Below are 19,001 nucleotides of genomic sequence, written 5' to 3'. Positions count from 1 at the left end.
TATATATATATATAGTACTTGTGTACTTTACGGACTCATTACCGTATTAAGGGCCTGATTCAGAGCCGGACGCTATTTGCGCTCGCTCGTTCAGAAAAAGGGGCCGGATATTTAAATAGAGCGCTCGCTCTTTGTGGTCTGTTGACGCCTCTATGTCTGAATGAGCGAACGAAACATGCGCTCGCTATTTTGTAAAAAACGCCCCCTGGCACCTCGCATCCTACGTCATCTCCGCTATTTATTAGATTAATCGAGTACATCAAAAGGCGTATGAACTGCTCGCAGTGCTTGTGGTTGGATTTTCCTACCGCAATCATGCGAGCAGTTCAGGCTAAAAGAGAACCAAGTGACGTGGTCGATAACGCTGCTTTGTTAATTATGCACACCCTTAAAACGCCCGTTTTGACCATTTGGCACGCCTGCGTTCGGATCACCACTCCCCGTTTTCAAGCACCTTCCCCTGTTACCACCCACAAACGCCTCATTCTGTCACTCAAATTAGCAGGCATTCGCTATTTTGCGAGCACACAATTTCCGACCGCAATGACTGGTTCGTGCATGCGTATTACAACCCATATGCATGTGCAGTTGTGCGAACATCGCTCGGAGCGAACGAGCGGCCGCTTACGAGCGGCTCTGAATCAGGCCCTAAGTGTCCAGCATCATTCCCTACCATCCAAGTGGGCATAGAGAGGCAATATAACCATGCCGTGGCGAACGCAGCGAGCCCACGGGGGTACAACTTTATCCGTAAAGTACACAAGTACCATATATATATTATATATATATATATATATATATATATATTATTTTTATAGACAGTTCAGCATTGCACAGACATGCACACACTGAGAAAGACTACATACTGACACACAGAAACTGACAAAGACTACATACTGACACGCACACACTGACAAAGACTACATACTGACACACACACTGACACGCATAAACTGATAAAGACTACACACACACCTCTTTCACTTAAAACTTTAATGCAGGCAAATAAATACAGCAAAATTTATTAAAGATTCCCCTCCTCCTCCGCCAACAACACCCGTTCCCGCACCCAGTAACCAGTATGCAATCGGGAAGCCGACTGCCTAAATACCGGCAGCCGGCTTCCCGACTGTCATTTCCCGGCATTTCACTAGATGTAGACGCCCGCATTACCCCGACGCCGGGAGACCGGCGCCCGGCATCCCGGTCGTAGTGATGCCGGGCGCCACGAGCGGACAGCCGCGGGGGGGGGAGGGTTAGGTTTAGTGCTCCCGGGGGGGACTTAGGGTTAGGCACCCCCGGGGGGGACGTAGGGTTAGGTACCCCCCCGGGGGACTTCGATTTAGGCAGCGGGGAAGGGGGTGGTTAGGGTTAGGCACAGAAGGGGGAATAGGGTTAGGCACTTGGGGGGGAAGTTAGGGTTAGGCACCCCTAAGGAGGGTTAGGGTTAGGGGGGTTAGATTAGTAGATACTCACCTATCCACGATCGGGATTTCCAGCGCTGTCGGGCTTCCGCTGCTTCGAACTCTGCTCATGTCGGGCTGCCGCTGACGGGAATCGAACCCATTCCCGGTAACCACCCTGCCCTGGCAAGACACCACATACACATCCCCGCCGGCACCTCCTTTCCTCTGCCGTGCATCCCCACATGTAATACACACACCTGTGGGGCTCCGGGGGAAAGAGCCACGGACACAGGCCCTGATTCAGAGCCGGACGCTCTGACAGAGCGCTCGCTCTGAATCAGGGCCGTCCCTGCTCCTTTTTGGTGCGGCCTCCTGGCCGCTCGCATAGCTGTGGGTGACCACCCACAGCTATATCGAGCGGCCAAAATGATGGTCGCGATGGTCAAGACCATCAAGACCATCGCGACCATCGGGCTTGCGACAAGATCCTGCGGTAGGGTCTCGCTGCCGCAAGCACAGGAGTGCTTTTGGTTCTATCAGAGTGACATCACTAGTGATGTCAGTGGGGCCCGCCCAAGACGGTAGGCGTTCCCATGGGAACGCCTCCGTTTGGGCAGCCACGCCCCCGGCATGCCCACCAAAGGGGGCGTGCTGTCAATCACCATCGACAGCACGACCCCTTTGGTGCGAGACCCATAACGACGGCTTGGCCGTCGTTATTTGGGTCTCGCGCATGCGCACGACGGAGCCACCTCCGCCTCCACATAGATGCACTGCGCATGCATCTATGTCACACTGCGCTTGCATCTGTCACACTGTCTATGTCACACAGTCTATGTCGCACTGTGTATGCGTCTATGTCACACTGCACATGCGTCTATGTCACACTGTCTATGTCACACTGCCTATGTGTCTATGTCACACTGCCTATGTGTCTATGTCACACTGTCTATGTCACACTGTGTATGCGTCTATGTCACACTGTGCATGTATCTATCTCACACTGTGTATGCGTCTATGTCACATTGTGCATGTGTCTGTCACACTCTGTATGCATCTATGTCACACCGTGCGTGCGTCTATGTCACACTGTGTATGCGTCTATGTCACACAGTGCATGCACTATGTCAAACTGTGTATGCGTCTATGTCACACTGTCTATGTCACACTGCGCATGCGTCTATGTCACACTGCGCATGCGTCTATGTCACACTGTGTATGCATCTATGTCACACCGTGCATGCGTCTAGCTCACACTGTGTATGCGTCTATCTCACACTGTGTATGAGTCTATGTCACACTGTGTATGCATCTATGTCACACTGCGCATGCGTCTCTGTCACACTGCGCATGCATCTATGTCACACTGTCTATGCATCTGTCACGCCTTGCATGCGTTTGTCACACTGCACATGCATCTATGTCACAGCGTGTATGCGTCTATGTCACACTGCGCATGTGTCTATGTCACACTGTCTATCTGTCTATGTCACACTGTCTATGTGTCTATGTCACACTGTTTATGCGTCTATGTCACACTGTGTATGCGTCTATATCACATTGTGCATGTGTCTGTCACACTGCATGCGTCTGTGTCACACTGCGCATGTGTCTATGTCACACTGTCTATGTGTCTATGTCACACTGCGCATGTGTCTATGTCACACTGTCTATGTGTCTATGTCACACTGTGCATGCGTCTATGTCACACTGCGTATGCGTCTATGTCACACTGCGCATGCGTCTATGTCACACTGTGTATGCGTTGATGTGACACTACATATGCGTTTATGTCACACTGTCTATGTCACACTGCCTATGCGTCTATGTCACACTGTGTATGCGTCTATGTCACATTGTTCATGCGTCTGTGTCACCCTGTGTATGTGTCTATGTCACACTGTGTATGCGTCTATGTCACACTGTGTATGCGTCTATATCACATTGAGCATGTGTCTGTCACATTGTGCATGTGTCTGTCACACTGTGTATGTGTCTATGTCACACTGTGTATGTGTCTATGTCACACTGTGTATGCATCTATCTTACACTGTGTATGCGTCTGCCACACTGCGCATGCATCTATGTCACACTGTCTATGTGTCTATGTCACACTGCGCATGCGTCTATGTCACACTGTGCATGCATCTATGTCACAGTTTGTATGTGTCTATGTCACACCGTCTATGTGTCTATGTCACACTGCCTATGTGTCTGTCACTGTCTATGTCACACTGTGTATGCGTATATGTCACACTGCACATGCATCTATGTAACACTGTGCATGTGTCTATCTCACACTGCGCATATGTCTGTCACACTGCGCATGCATCTATGTCACATTGTCTATGTCGCACTGTGTATGCGTCTATGTCACACTGCACATGCGTCTGTCACACTGTCTATGTGTCTATGTGACACTGCCTATGTGTCTGTCACACTGTCTATGTCACACTGTGTATGCATACTGTATGTCACACTGCGCATGCATCTATGTCACACTGTGTATGCGTCTATGTCACATTGTGCATGTGTCTATGTTACACTGTGTATGCGTCTGTCACACTGTGTATGCGTCTATCTCACACTGTGTATGCGTCTATGTCACACTGTGTATGCGTCTATGTTACACTGCGCATGCGTCTATGTCACACTGTGTATGTGTCTATGTCACACTGTGTATGCGTCTATGTCACATTGTGCATGTGTCTGTCACACTGTGTATGCGTCTATGTCACATTGTGCATGTGTCTGTCACACTCTGTATGCATCTATGTCATACCGTGCGTGCGTCTATGTCACACTGTGTATGCGTCTATGTCACACTGCACATGCGTCTATGTCACACTGTCTATGTCACACTGCCTATGTGTCTATGTCACACTGCCTATGTGTCTATGTCACACTGTCTATGTCACACTGTGTATGCGTCTATGTCACACTGTGCATGTGTCTATCTCACACTGTGTATGCGTCTATGTCACATTGTGCATGTGTCTGTCACACTCTGTATGCATCTATGTCACACCGTGCGTGCGTCTATGTCACACTGTGTATGCGTCTATGTCACACAGTGCATGCACTATGTCAAACTGTGTATGCGTCTATGTCACACTGTCTATGTCACACTGCGCATGCGTCTATGTCACACTGCGCATGCGTCTATGTCACACTGTGTATGCATCTATGTCACACCGTGCATGCGTCTAGCTCACACTGTGTATGCGTCTATCTCACACTGTGTATGAGTCTATGTCACACTGTGTATGCATCTATGTCACACTGCGCATGCGTCTTTGTCACACTGCGCATGCATCTATGTCACACTGTGTATGCATCTGTCACGCCTTGCATGCGTTTGTCACACTGCGCATGCATCTATGTCACAGCGTGTATGCGTCTATGTCACACTGCGCATGTGTCTATGTCACACTGTCTATCTGTCTATGTCACACTGTCTATGTGTCTATGTCACACTGTTTATGCGTCTATGTCACACTGTGTATGCATCTATATCACATTGTGCATGTGTCTGTCACACTGCATGCGTCTATGTCACACTGCGCATGTGTCTATGTCACACTGTCTATGTCACACTGCGCATGTGTCTATGTCACACTGTCTATGTGTCTATGTCACACCGTGCATGCGTCTATGTCACACTGCGTATGCGTCTATGTCACACTGCGCATGCGTCTATGTCACACTGTGTATGCGTTGATGTGACACTACATATGCGTTTATGTCACACTGTCTATGTCACACTGCCTATGCGTCTATGTCACACTGTGTATGCATCTATGTCACATTGTTCATGCGTCTGTGTCACCCTGTGTATGTGTCTATGTCACACTGTGTATGCGTCTATGTCACACTGTGTATGCGTCTATATCACATTGAGCATGTGTCTGTCACATTGTGCATGTGTCTGTCACACTGTGTATGCGCCTATGTCACATTGTGCATGTGTCTGTCACACTGTGTATGCATCTATGTCACACCGTGCATGCGTCTATGTCACACTGTGTATGTATCTATGTCACACCGTGCATGTATCTATGTCACACTGTGTATGCGTCTATGTCACACTGTCTTTGTCACACTGTGTATGCGTCTATGTCACACTGTGTATGTGTCTATCTCACACTGTGTATGCATCTGCCACACTGCGCATGCGTCTATGTCACACTGTCTATGTGTCTATGTCACACTGCGCATGCGTCTATGTCACACTGCGCATGCATCTTTGTCACAGTGTGTATGCGTCTATGTCACACTGCACATGGATCTATGTCACACTGTGTATGCGTCTGTCACGCCTTGCATGCGTTTGTCACACTGCGCATGCATCCATGTCACACAGCGCATGCATCTATGTCACACTGCACATGCGTCTATCTCACACTGCGCATATGTCTGTCACACTGCGCTTGCGTCTATGTCACACTGTCTATGTCGCACTGTGAATGCGTCTATGTCACACTGCACATGCATCTATGTCACACTGTGTATGCATCTGTCACGCCTTGCATGCGTTTGTCACACTGCGCATGCATCTATGTCACACAGCGCATGCATCTATGTCACACTGCACATGTGTCTATCTCACACTGTGCATAAGTCTGTCACACTGCGCATGCATCTATGTCACACTGTCTATGTCGCACTGTGTATGCGTCTATGTCAAACTGCACATGCGTCTATGTCACACTGTCTATGTGTCTGTCACACTGCCTATGTGTCTGTCACACTGTCTATGTCACACTGTGTATGCATATGTCACACTGCGCATGCATCTATGTCACACTGTGTATGCGTCTATGTCACATTGTGCATGTGTCTATGTAACACTGTGTATGCGTCTGTCACACTGTGTATGCGTCTATCTCACACTGTGTATGCGTCTATGTCACACTGTGTATGCGTCTATGTTACACTGCGCATGCGTCTATGTCACATTGTGCATGTGTCTCACACTGCGCATGTGTCGATGTCACACTGTCTATGTGTCTATGTCACACTGCGCATGCATCTATGTCACACTGCACATGCGTCTCTGTCACACTGCGCATGCGTCTATGTCACAGTGTGTATGCATCTGTCACACTGCACATGCATCTATGTCACACTGTGTATGCGTCAGTCACGCCTTGCATGTGTTTGTCACACTGCGCATGCATCTATGTCACACTGCGCATGCATCTATGTCACACTGCACATGCGTCTATCTCGCACTGCGCATGCATCTATGTCACACTGCGCTTTCGTCTGTCACACTGTCTATGTCACACTGTCTATGTCGCACTGTGTATGCGTCTATGTTACAATGCGCATGCGTCTATGTCACACTGCGCATGCGTCTATGTCACACTGCGCATGCATCTATATCACACTGCGCATGCGTCTCTGTCACACTGCGCATGCATCTAGGTCACACTGTGCATGCGTCTATAGTATATCACACTGCACATGCGTCTACAGTATGTCACACGGCACATGCATCTATATCACACTGCACATGTGTCTAGATAGCGTGTGCACAGTGTCGGAGTTGTGATTTCGGCGTGTACGGACGCTGACAGTGGGCGTCTCAGCCCTTGCACATTTGGATGCATTGATGTAAACCAGGGATGGAGTTATAGCAGCATTTGCAGACAGGCGACCGCCAGAAACCACAGACATGGACGCACCTGCGTCCAACTCACAATTGCTCCTATAAGGGTGTAGTAGGTAACACCGCCGGCCAAGCCGGTTCAAATCCCGACAGCGGAAGCCCGACAGAGGTGAATATCCCGATCGCTGAATAAGGTAAGTATACTAACTCTATTCAACCCCCTGACCCTAACCCTCCCTTAAGGGTGCCTAACCCTAACTCCTTCCCCCCTAAGTACCTAACCCTAACCCCCCTCTAAGTGCCTAAACCTAACCCCCCCATCCCCGCAGCCTAAACCTAATTCTCCCGGGGGGGTGCCTAACCCTAACCGCCCCGGGGTGCCTAACCATAACCCCGCTTCCCCTAGCCTAACCCTAACCCTCCCAGGGGGTGCCTAACCCTAAGTCCCACCAGGAGCCCTGACACCTAACCCTCCCCTCCCGCGCCCGGAGCCTGGCTTACCTATGTTCGGTATGCTGAGCGTCGGTCTCCTGGCGTAGGTCTAATGACAGGCGTTGGGATTTCGACACCTGTCATTAGTACCTTGCCGGGATTATACAGTCTGGAAGCCGGCAGTCAGCATTTAGACCGTCGGCTTCCTGACTACATCCCCCCTATAATCCCCCAGTGTGTGGACAATTTGTCCATCATTCTCAACAGTACATGGATCAAGCCTCCCGATCAATAGCCATAGTAAGTACACACTCACACTGATAAATGTGCAAATTAAATGAATGTTTGCCAGAATTATAATATGTGTGTTAAACAATTTAGGAACTGTCACATTCCTACTATATATATATACTAATACCTGTAAGAAGTATTATTTAAATATATGTAAATTTTACTTTTCTGCAATAGTTTGAACTGAAAAATTTGTGCTTTGTGATTTTGTGTTATGTTATGTTCTACTCACTCATATAATGGCAGGTGCAAATCCACCTAGGAAATGGAATACAATGCTGTTGTTTTATATGTGGCTACTCCATATAAGGAATAAACAAAATTTTAAATATAATGAAAAGGAAAATGAAGCCTATATCCATAAAAAGGATGTCACAAAGTTCATTACAAAACCCAATCACTTAAAATCCCTTTGTATAATTTTTTAATAAATCGCAATAATCTCCAATATCATCATGTATCGGTAATCCGTTTTGTATTTGCATTATACAGTAGTCACCATTGCATAAGCACATCTGTATTTAGTTTCATCGGTGCTATTTTAACAATCCATACTAGCCTGTTATTGGAAATTGGAAATTTGATAAAATTGTATCAATAGTCACATATTTGATAGCAATCAATATACCAAATTCAAACTTTTATAAATAGACACCGTGGCCCAGACACTGTGGGCCAGAAATGACACCCTTCTCCTACCGTACATTCATAGCATGATTCCAGTGTCGTTGTACATTACACCAAATATCACCTGCAGGTGATGATTACTATTGGGCATGGTCAAATGTTATACTGTAGTATGACCATTAGACAAATATATCCAAGCATGTAAGTAAATATACATGGGGTTTCCCAGCCATGTAATCCCAAAAGCATTTTAAATTTGTCACTGGACACGTTTTTATATAACTTTTAACACATTAACAGTTAAATCGCTTTTTTCATTATTCATCAAAATGTTTTCACTATTGGGGTATGAGAGCAGTAATTCTATGTAAATCAAAGTAAGTGAATCCTTATATGTATTATTACAGCAGCGGTGGGCAATTGGCGGTAAATGGTTTACAGTACGCATGACCCTCAGGACAAGATTACTTTAATAAAAAATATAACAGGACTTCACAAGCTCATTCATAAATAATGTGAGGTTAATATTGCACCTGTTACAAGTGGGCCTTAAAGTTTATCAGACTTATTATTGTGTTTTTAAATGGTTTTGCCAAAAGATTGATTGAACATTCTATTCTGAGTGCCAAAATACTTTTGCAGAATGAGGAACTATAAAGTTTAGTTTGTTCTGAAGACAATTTATAAAAAATTCTTGCATGTCGCTTATACAAAGTAGTTCTTGTACTCACATAGTGATACATAAGAGATGTATTTTACACCTATGTGAGTGCCCGAACACCTTTCTTTTTCCCTGAATATGTAAACATTACCTGAATGGAATGATGGGAGATTGGCGTACCTTCTCTTCCCTTTCTGGTAGAGTAACCCAGTGAAAATCAAGTTTCCAATCAAATACTCCTTGTCTCAGTTCAGCAGAGGGGTAATAGTCAAATGTTTTCCAGTCAATTACATCTAAGACAGGCGATACGATTCGATTTCTTAACAAAAAAAAAAGACAATGTTGCATTGCTGTCACTAAAGATAAAGGAACAAAGTAAAGACCAGGGTGTCCCACTGGAATAATTACAAAACACATTAGGGGGAATACACTGAGCAACAATTTACTATCCACTATAGAAAATTCAAAGCACAGGTTTTACTACTAGCCTGCAGTTTTAGGGCTGAACCCTCAAACCACGTCTGATGTGTGGTGTTTAACAAACACTTAAACCGCATGCGATGCAAGCTAAACCACATGGTAAATCAGATGTGAAACTGTCTATGGGGGTGATCCAACGGTGGACGGAATTGCAAAGCTGCATGCAGGCAGCTTTGCAATTCCGTCTTTGCAAATATGCAAATGCAGCAGGAGGTGTATGACATCCCCTCCTGCATTTGCGATGGTGGACGGCACCATGCCGCCAGCCAGCTGAGTAAGCCTCAGCTTTCCCATGCTCGCCGGCTTGCAAGGCCAGGAAACTGCATCCGTTGATGCAGTCCCTGGCCTTGCCACTCCTGGAAAACGGTGCGGACACGCCCGTTTCCGGGAACGCCGGCCGTCCTTGCCCCCGCACCACCCCTTAAATGACTTTGCCTGGCAATAAGACAGAGGCATTGAAGGGGCAGCGTGAGATTACCCACACTCACAGAATGGGTCCTGCGCACACACAGATTCCTGATAATCCTGAATCAGCCCCTATGTGCACTATCAGTATCACTTGTGTTAAATATAAATTAAAAAAAAAAAAGAAACAAGAAAACACATAAAACTCACAGTTACCAGCCTACTCGGCATCTGGCCAGGTCCAATAAAATGATCAAGTCTCCACACCTAGCTTAATAACATTGGACCTTTCCTTTTATGGCACATGGGCCTGATTCAGTGTTGGGAATAAAGTAAGATATACCAAGTACAGTAACTGTGCACCTTGGTATAACCATGTTGCACTGCAGGTGGAGCAGATATAAACTGTACAGAGAGATTTAGTTTTGGGAGAGGTGTGTCCAAACTGAATAGTGCCAGAACTCTAGTCACCTCATGATTGTTGTTAGATTTGTTTGGGCTAAGGGGTGTTAACCCTGACTAGAGATTGGCAACTTGAAATCCTTCTTGCGCCAAGGTCTATTGTCCTGCCACTTTATGATCTATATTAACAGGGAAGGGTTTGTGAATTAACAGCTACACAATTTTGGATAGTACTACACAAGGCATCACAGGGTGTACTGTACAGTCTTGTGAATAAACCGTCTCACCTGTTATCCATTATTCTGCTCATCAGTGGCTCCAGCCAGCCAGGGTGGCACTCACAGTGTGGCTCCATGAAGACCAGAATCTCTCCTGTTGCTCTGGCTGCACCAAGCATACGTCCTCCGATAACGCCCAGTCTCTTGTTGCTTCTTATTAGCTTTACTCCAGCAATTCTAGAAACATATTCACTTAGGGCTGACTTAAGGTGACCTGAATTCAATACATACAAATATTAATATAATCTTATGTGAAATTACTTTGATTGTTAATGGAGACAAGCTTTATCCCTGGAGGACTGCAGCAGCAGCAGCCAATAATCAGCTAAACTGACAATCATTCAATGTCACTAAGCTCTTTTACCCTTGCAATCTGTCTGGACCAATATGCAATATGTAGCAATTATACTCATGTGTCAAATTCCTAGTTCCCTATAGGTTGTAAGCAGGACCGTCACAGGGTGCCACTGTGCCCTGTGCTGCACCCGGCCCCTGAGCGGAGCCCAAGCCGTCACAACTGTGCACCCTAAGGGGTGGGTGGGTGACCTCAGTTTCATAAATAAACTGCCTGTTACCAGCAGAGAAAAGTGTTTATAGTGGGAGGTAGATTTCGGACCTATCTTCTGGAGCAATATGACAAACACTGTTATTTGCTGTGTATGATACCGTGCACCTATTAATTGTTTGTATGTCAAATATTAAATAGGCAATTCAGCCAAGTTATTTTAATTATCATATCATTTTTTTTTGTTGTTACACTGCATGTAATACATCATGATTAGGATTTATATGTGGTCTGGTTTTACAGCATTTTACAATGGTGGGGCTGATTCTGAGTCACATGCAAAACAGAACGCAGCAGCGCATGTTGGCGGGTTACCCGTCTGCAAATTTATGCAAATGGAATAAAAACTCCTTCCCTTATGTACATCCATGTGGCCGAATGTGCAAGTACTGCGCTGCCCTCTTTTAGTGCCCGTGCTGTAACACTGATTGGTGCATCCTTATACCTCACCATTCCTCGCACCATTGAAAATTGCATCAGACATATGGCAGGAGCAGTTTCTCCATCTGATCAGGGATTCTCATACTTGTGACTGTGCGTCTAGGAACATAGCCACTTGGACTGACACGTCCACCAAACTCTCATAACACACCCGCTGAACGGACCATTTTTCGTGCACTAGTACCCGCCTCCCAGTCACCACCCAGGAACGCCCCCTACTCTTTTTCACCATCTTTTTGATACCGTCTGAATTAATGGCAAAGCACCTTGCGTGCGTACACTCTGGACAATATATGAGTTGATGGGGTTTTCAGAACTTTTAGCACATGTACAGTTGCAAATAACCGCTCAACTACTATTGTACACATGGACCCGGTAGGTCTTACAAGTGTCCTAATCTTCACTTTACTATAATGCAAATATAAAGCAGTAGTCTCACACATGAGCTTTTGTTTGTTTTTAATAGCAAGTTATATAACTTTTGAGCATGCATCTGATAGACATTGTTCTTAGCTATTTCCCTACAGATTATTTTCTTCTTTTCAGTGCCTCTCTGGAGAGCAGACAATAATGGCTGAAAAAATGTCACATCTCTGAGCATGTCATGTGATGGCAGAGTAGGGACAAGGATAAGGATAATGGGAGAGATATAGCAAACATTTAAAAAAGGACAAGTGGTGAAGTTGCCCAAAGCAACCAATCAGCTTCTAGCTATCATTTATCAAGTGCAGTTTATACAATTAAAGTTAGAAGCTGATTGGTTGCTATGGGCAACCTCTCCACATGTCATCTTTTGAAGGTTTGATACATCTTCCCCTAAGTTACAGTGCACAAAACAGACACAAAACATAATGATGGGCTTCCAGCACAGACACAGTGAGTTTGCTGCACAGGCAGAGGCTCTCGGACTGTCAGCAGGTCATGTGAAGGCAGAGAGATAGAAATAGAAGGAGGATGTCACAGGGAAAACATAGCTCAGAGGTTCATTCCAAAGCATCTCTGCTCACTACATCATGTGCTAGGTACAGTAACTGCTGTTGACATACAGTAGTAGTCCATGGCACTGTGAAAAATATAAAGAATTCAATCATTAATAGCTGCAAGGCAAACCAAGGGAACATGGTAAATACTACCACACTAATTCGTATACCTGTAGTACAATTTTTTCATGGGATTACTGCTTTAAATTCATTACACTTACTGTATATGTGAGGAGACAAGGGAAAAGGACTTCTAGGACTTGCCTGCATGTTGAAAAGAGTTAACCCCATGACTCATTTCTGTGTTCTTAAATTGAAGCCCTCAGTCTGCATATCCCATACAGGAAGTTTGCCAGAAGCAGACAGCAGGGGAGTGTTCCTGTTACAGCCCTCCTTCCTCTCTGCAAAGACTGACACCTGAGCCCACCAATGAGAGAGAGAGAGGGAATTGTGGGATAGTGTGTGAGTACTGTGTGACTCTGAAGGTTGGGGTGTTGTCCCCTCTCAGTGTCTTAAGATATATATAGCAGCTCTGTGTGCCCTGTTACAGGTGGCCAGGTAGGGAAGAGACATACAGCAGCTCTAAAAGACTTTGCTGAACTCTGAGTGGACTGTAATGATATAACCCTGCTTACTGTTTGCTGGATTTCTGTGTCTGCATGAATAAAGTTCATCATTCCTTCATTATAACCTGCTCCACTGTGTGATCCCTGAACCCCAGGATACCCAGGTCACCCGGTATCCTCACAATTGGCGGCAGCGTTGGGATGTCACACAGTTACTGCAGTAATTTCAGGGGAGTGAGTAGAAGCAACGCTAACACCAGAGAATATCAGCATGGAGAGTCAGTCAGGAGTTGCAACCGGTGGCCAAATTGAAAACGTTATGAGAGAGCAGGAGAAGTTTTACCGGACAGCCTGGAAACCGCACCTGCAAGGATTTTGCAGGATAAAGGGAATTGCATATAATGGGACTGACACCCGGGAGATTCTGGTACTACGGTTGTTGGAGTGGGATCGTGCACACCCAGAGGATCCCGACCACCTGAGTGATGATGAAGAAGGACCGACAGGCAGTGGAAGCACTTCTTCCAGTTGGTTACCCGAGTCATCCACCGCTACTCCCGGCCTACTACATAGCTGGCTGGGGGCGCTAGGTGAAAGTGCAACTACACAAGAGAGAGCTGGAGTGATCCAAGCAATATTAGGGGTACAAATCCCTACTAGCAGCGACACTGTGCTGTCGCCCAGAGGGGCTGAACAAGAGAAGCGGCGCTTGGGATTTAAGGATGTTCCCACATTTCGAGAGAATGAAACCGACATTGACACTCACCCCCAGATCTTTGAGAATCTCATGGGAGTGCACGGGATAGAGCCAGCTGAATGGCCCAAGTATTTGGGGCCAAGTCTCACCGGTAGGGCTTTGGAAGCCTACAGGGCTCTAACTCCCCAGGAATGTGGAATCTACACCTGCATAAAGAAGGCATTGCTGGCTAAATTTCAGATCACTGCAGAATCTTATTGTCTCAAATTCAGGACACTGAGCAAAAGTGGGACTGCTTCCTACCAAGAGTTTGCCAGTCAGCTACGGCAAGCTTGTGGAAAATGGCTCGAGGGTAGACAGGCCTCTACCGTGGAGCAGATCATCAACCTAATTGTGGTAGAACAACTAATGATTAAGATGGCACCAGAGATACGGGAGTGGGTTGCAGACCGGAAGCCCAGCACACCTGAACAAGCTGCAGAATGGGCTGATGAATATATAGCTAACCGTCCCCAATGGAGAGTCTTCAGTGCAACAGGTGGTACAAGACCCCCACGAGTGGAGAAGCTCCCTGACAGAGAACCGCACATCAATGATAGTAGTAAAAGAGGCCCTATCAAAAACATCTCTTATCAACCACCCAGATTCAAAGTGGCTAACCCAGATCCTCGGATGTGTTACCGCTGCAATCAACCAGGACACTTGTTGAGGGACTGTCCACGCACGCGAGGGCCATTCCCTGGGGCTAGACCGGCCCCAGTTTCTGTGGTATGTTACCCTATGGAGGATTATTGCGAGGCAGTCATCCAGTCAGATGCGGTTGAGATGATGGATGGGGTGTATATTGTAGACCTGGTTCTGGGGGAGGAGCAGGCAACTCCTCAGAATATGCAGGGGCACTTACAGCCTGTGTTGGTAGAGGACCAGCGGGTACAGGGCCTACGAGATTCTGGAGCCTCACTCACACTGATTGAGCCAGACGTGATTCCCTCCTCCCTGGTGATTCCTGGACAGTATGTACGAATTGCCACCCCCGGGGGACAACATACCGATATTCCCGTTGCCAAGATACATCTCGACTGGGGAGCCGATCAAGGAATCATGGAAGTCGGAGTACTCAAGGGGCTACCAGCCAAGGTCATCCTCGGGAATGATCTGGGACAGGGACTGGTGACACGCTTCGTTCAAGTGGTGACCCGGAGCCAAACCCAAAGAGCAGTGACCCAGGTGACAGATTCAGAACAGAACCAACGTACCCCAACCACAATGGTGAGTGATTCCAGTCCCTTGTCCAGTACTTCAGAGACAGACTTGGGGGAGGTGGACCGGAGCGAGTTTCGAAAGGCCCAACGGACAGACCCCTCCCTAAGTAAATTAAGGAGCACAGCCGACCTGGAATTGGAAACAGCCGATGGGAGCAAGATAGTTTGGGATGAGGAATTGCTGTACCGAGTGGTCGTTCCTCAGTCTGGACAGGAAACAGTCATGCCCACTAAACAGTTGGTGGTACCTGCACCATACAGAGCACAATTACTAGCCCTTGCTCATGACATTCCAGCGGCCGGGCATTTTGGCACGCGTAAAACAGTGGCCCGACTGTTGCGGAATTTCTTCTGGCCACGGATCTCTAGAGACGTTAAGCAGTATCAAGATACCTGCCAGAGACTGGGGAAACCCCAGCAAAAAGCTCCTCTGCACCATTACCTATTATAGGGGAACCCTTTGCCCGTGTTGCCATAGACCTAGTCGGACCATTAGCTATTCCCAGTCATACGGGAAAAAAGTACATTCTAACGTTGGTGGACTTTGCCACATGCTATCCTGAGGCTGTGGCCCTGTCCTCTATTGATACAGAACATGTTGTGCAAGCACTGACAGACATATTCAGTCGGCTTGGATACCCGCAGGAAGTCGTCACAGATCAAGGACCCCAATTCCAAGGTGAACTAATGCAAACCCTGTGGGAAAAGTGGGGGGTTCGACCACCTCTTACCATCCACAGACGAACGGACTCTGTGAACGTTTCAATGGAACGCTAAAAAGACTTCTACAAGCTTACGTGCAGTCCGAAGGGAGGGACTGGGAGAGAGCCCTGCAACAGCTTCTATTCGCTTATCGGGAAGTCCCCCAGGCATCTACTGGATATTCCCCATTTGAACTTTTGTACGGCCGGAAAGTGCGGGGGCCTCTAGACCTGGTCAAAGAGAGCTGGGAGGGAACTTTCCAAGAACACCAGCAGCCCATTTTACAATATGTGGAGAATATGCGGAACCGCATGAGAAGATTGCTACAGTTAACCCAAGAGCATCTCAGGGAATCACAAGAGAGACAAAAGGAATGGTATGATGCCCACGCACAAGACCGAGAGTTGTATCCAGGGCAAAAAGTAATGGTGCTTATCCCAGTGCGAAGAAACATACTGCAGGCCACGTGGGAAGGACCGTATACCGTGGTAAGGCGCACCGGACCAGTCAATTACATGATTGCCCTGGATAAGGCAGGGAAGCACCAACGCACCTTCCATATAAATCGAATGAAGGCCTATCGTGATCGTCAAGCAGTAACAATGGCGGTATGTTGTCCTCCGATGGAAACCCCAGAAACTGATCCATTGCTTGACCTTTTGGGAGCTGCTAAAGAGAAGAAAGGAGTGGAATCAGTCCAGGTGGGACAACAGTTGAATGCAGCCCAGCAGCAGGAGATGTGGAGGATCTTAGAGGCTGAACAGGCCCAGTTTTTTTGTCTACCTGGTCGAACTCATCTGACCGCCCACCATGTGGACACTGGAAGTGCTAGGCCCATCCGACAAGTCGCTTACCAGATGACTCCGGGTGGTATGAGGCAGGTAAAGGCTGAGATAGAGGAGATGCTCGCTTTGGGAGTCATAGTGCCATCTAAAAGCCCATGGGCTGCTGGGGTTGTGTTGGTTCCCAAGAAAGATGGAACCACATGGTTTTGTGTGGACTATCGCAAATTGAACGAAGTCACCACCACTGACGCTTACCCTATGCCCCGTGTTGATGAGCTAGTGGATCGGATTGGAGGGGCTGAGTTTGTCTCAACACTGGACTTGAGTAAAGGCTACTGGCAAATCCCACTTACCAAAGAGGCACAGGAGCGTTCTGCCTTCATCACACCGGAAGGACTCTTTGAGTGGACTACCATGCCTTTCGGGATGAAGAACGCCCCTGCCACATTCCAGCGAATGGTTAATGACCTCCTGGAGGGGTGTCAAGACTTTGCCCAAGCCTACCTAGACGACATTGCCATCTTCAGCCATACCTGGGAGGAGCATTTAACTCAGGTGACAGAAGTGCTGAAGAGGATTAGACAGGCTGGACTCACCATACGCCCAGATAAGTGTCAGATGGGGATGGCTGAGGTTCAGTACCTAGGACATCGGGTCGGAGGAGGTGCTATCAGACCTGATCCGGCAAAGGTGGAGGCTATTGCCAATTGGCCACAACCTATCAACCAGAAACAAGTGCGGGCGTTCCTTGGAGTCGCTGGCTATTACAGGAAATTTATACCACATTACAGCACCGTGGCCAAGGTTCTGACGGACTTGACCAAAAAGAGATATGCTCGAAATATTGAATGGACTGTTGAATGTGAGCAAGCTTTCAGCACCTTAAAAGACTTGCTGACTCGAGCCCCAGTGTTGACTACAACAGAAAGTTTATTGTGCAGACAGATGCATCAGGGTGTGGACTTGGGGCAGTGTTGAGTCAAGTGGGAGAAGACGGTAAGGAACATCCAATTGTCTATCTATCCCATAAACTAGCTGACCGAGAGATAGCCTACGCCACTATCGAAAAAGAATGTCTAGCCATAGTCTGGGCCTTAAAGAAGCTACAGCCATATCTTTATGGGAAAGAATTTACTGTTGTCACTGACCATAACCCATTGTATTGGCTAAACAGAACCTCAGGGGAAAATGGGAGGTTGTTGAGGTGGAGTCTGGTGTTACAAAGTTTCAACTTTTCCATTTCTCACAAAAAGGGACGAGAACATCACAATGCTGACGGGCTATCCAGATGTGAGGAAACAAATATCAAGCTTTGCAGACCCTCGGGCCGAGTCAACAGTCAGGACTCCAACATTGGGACCATGTCTGTCTCCTCGATTTAAGAAGGGGGAGGTATGTGAGGAGACAAGGGAAAAGGACTTCTAGGACTTGCCTGCATGTTGAAAAGAGTTAACCTCATGACTCATTTCTGTGTTCTTAAATTGAAGCCCTCAGTCTGCATATCTCATACAGGAAGTTTGCCAGAAGCAGACAGCAGGGGAGTGTTCCTGTTACAGCCCTCCTTCCTCTCTGCAAAGACTGACACCTGAGCCCACCAATGAGAGAGAGAGAGGGAAGTAAGGTGGTGCAGGAAGGGGAATTGTGGGATAGTGTGTGAGTACTGTGTGACTCTGAAGGTTGGGGTGTTGTCCCCTCTCAGTGTCTTAAGATATATATAGCAGCTCTGTGTGCCCTGTTACAGGTGGCCAGGTAGGGAAGAGACATACAGCAGCTCTAAAAGACTTTGCTGAACTCTGAGTGGACTGTAATGATATAACCCTGCTTACTGTTTGCTGGATTTCTGTGTCTGCATGAATAAAGTTCATCATTCCTTCATTATAACCTGCTCCACTGTGTGATCCCTGAACCCCAGGATACCCAGGTCACCCGGTATCCTCACAGTATACATTTACCATCATACACCTTCAGCTGCCGTACATGTTCTTTATGCACATTCCAGGATTTTCTTCCTTGGTAATGTCCATAATTTTTTATTAATGGCTCCGATATACTGCTACAAGACAAATGGGACCCTCCTAGACCTAATTAACCTTCCTGCATTCGAAGGGCTCATTCCCCATCCCCTTGAAAATTTGAAATATCACCCCTGCCATACATTCAAGATGCTATCTACTATGTGCCAAAACACTCTCCATGGGGCCTCAGACACTGGGCCCGATTCAGAGGTGGATGCAGTTGAAGCCGAGACTGCATTTTTTACGCCACCTTGTTTTTATGCAAATGTCTCAACCAATTCTCAGACTACTGAGACTGGCAGTGGTGGTATTACACTGCCACAAGTACTAAGACACACAATAGATGTACCATCAGTTGCAACATATAAGATTGGCAGGTGCAATTTCGCCGT

General features: G+C 47.0%; 2 protein-coding genes across 2 annotated transcripts in view; one reads left to right on the top strand and one right to left on the bottom strand.

Moving 5' to 3' along the window:
- Window positions 1-19,001, bottom strand: part of GALNT15 (polypeptide N-acetylgalactosaminyltransferase 15) — a 56,966-nt gene that overhangs the window by 24,706 nt on the left and 13,259 nt on the right. The window contains exons 3-4 of the mRNA XM_088463254.1: window positions 10,606-10,810; window positions 9,183-9,350 (exon numbers count right to left, since the gene is read on the bottom strand). Of these exons, the coding sequence (XP_088319380.1) occupies window positions 9,183-9,350; window positions 10,606-10,810 (373 nt within the window). The remainder of the gene's footprint in view (window positions 1-9,182; window positions 9,351-10,605; window positions 10,811-19,001) is intronic.
- On the top strand, window positions 13,414-17,976 carry LOC148535267 (uncharacterized). Its single transcript, XM_088463240.1, has 2 exons — window positions 13,414-15,114; window positions 17,848-17,976. Exons 1-2 carry the CDS (start codon window positions 13,420-13,422, stop codon window positions 17,974-17,976), a joined length of 1,824 nt encoding a protein of 607 aa, XP_088319366.1. The 5' UTR covers window positions 13,414-13,419.

The sequence above is a fragment of the Taudactylus pleione genome, unplaced genomic scaffold, assembly GCF_031769625.1.
Source record: "Taudactylus pleione unplaced genomic scaffold, aTauple2 ptg000053l, whole genome shotgun sequence".
NCBI classification, from domain to species: domain Eukaryota; kingdom Metazoa; phylum Chordata; class Amphibia; order Anura; family Myobatrachidae; genus Taudactylus; species Taudactylus pleione.
This window is presented reverse-complemented; position numbering and strand designations above follow the sequence as displayed.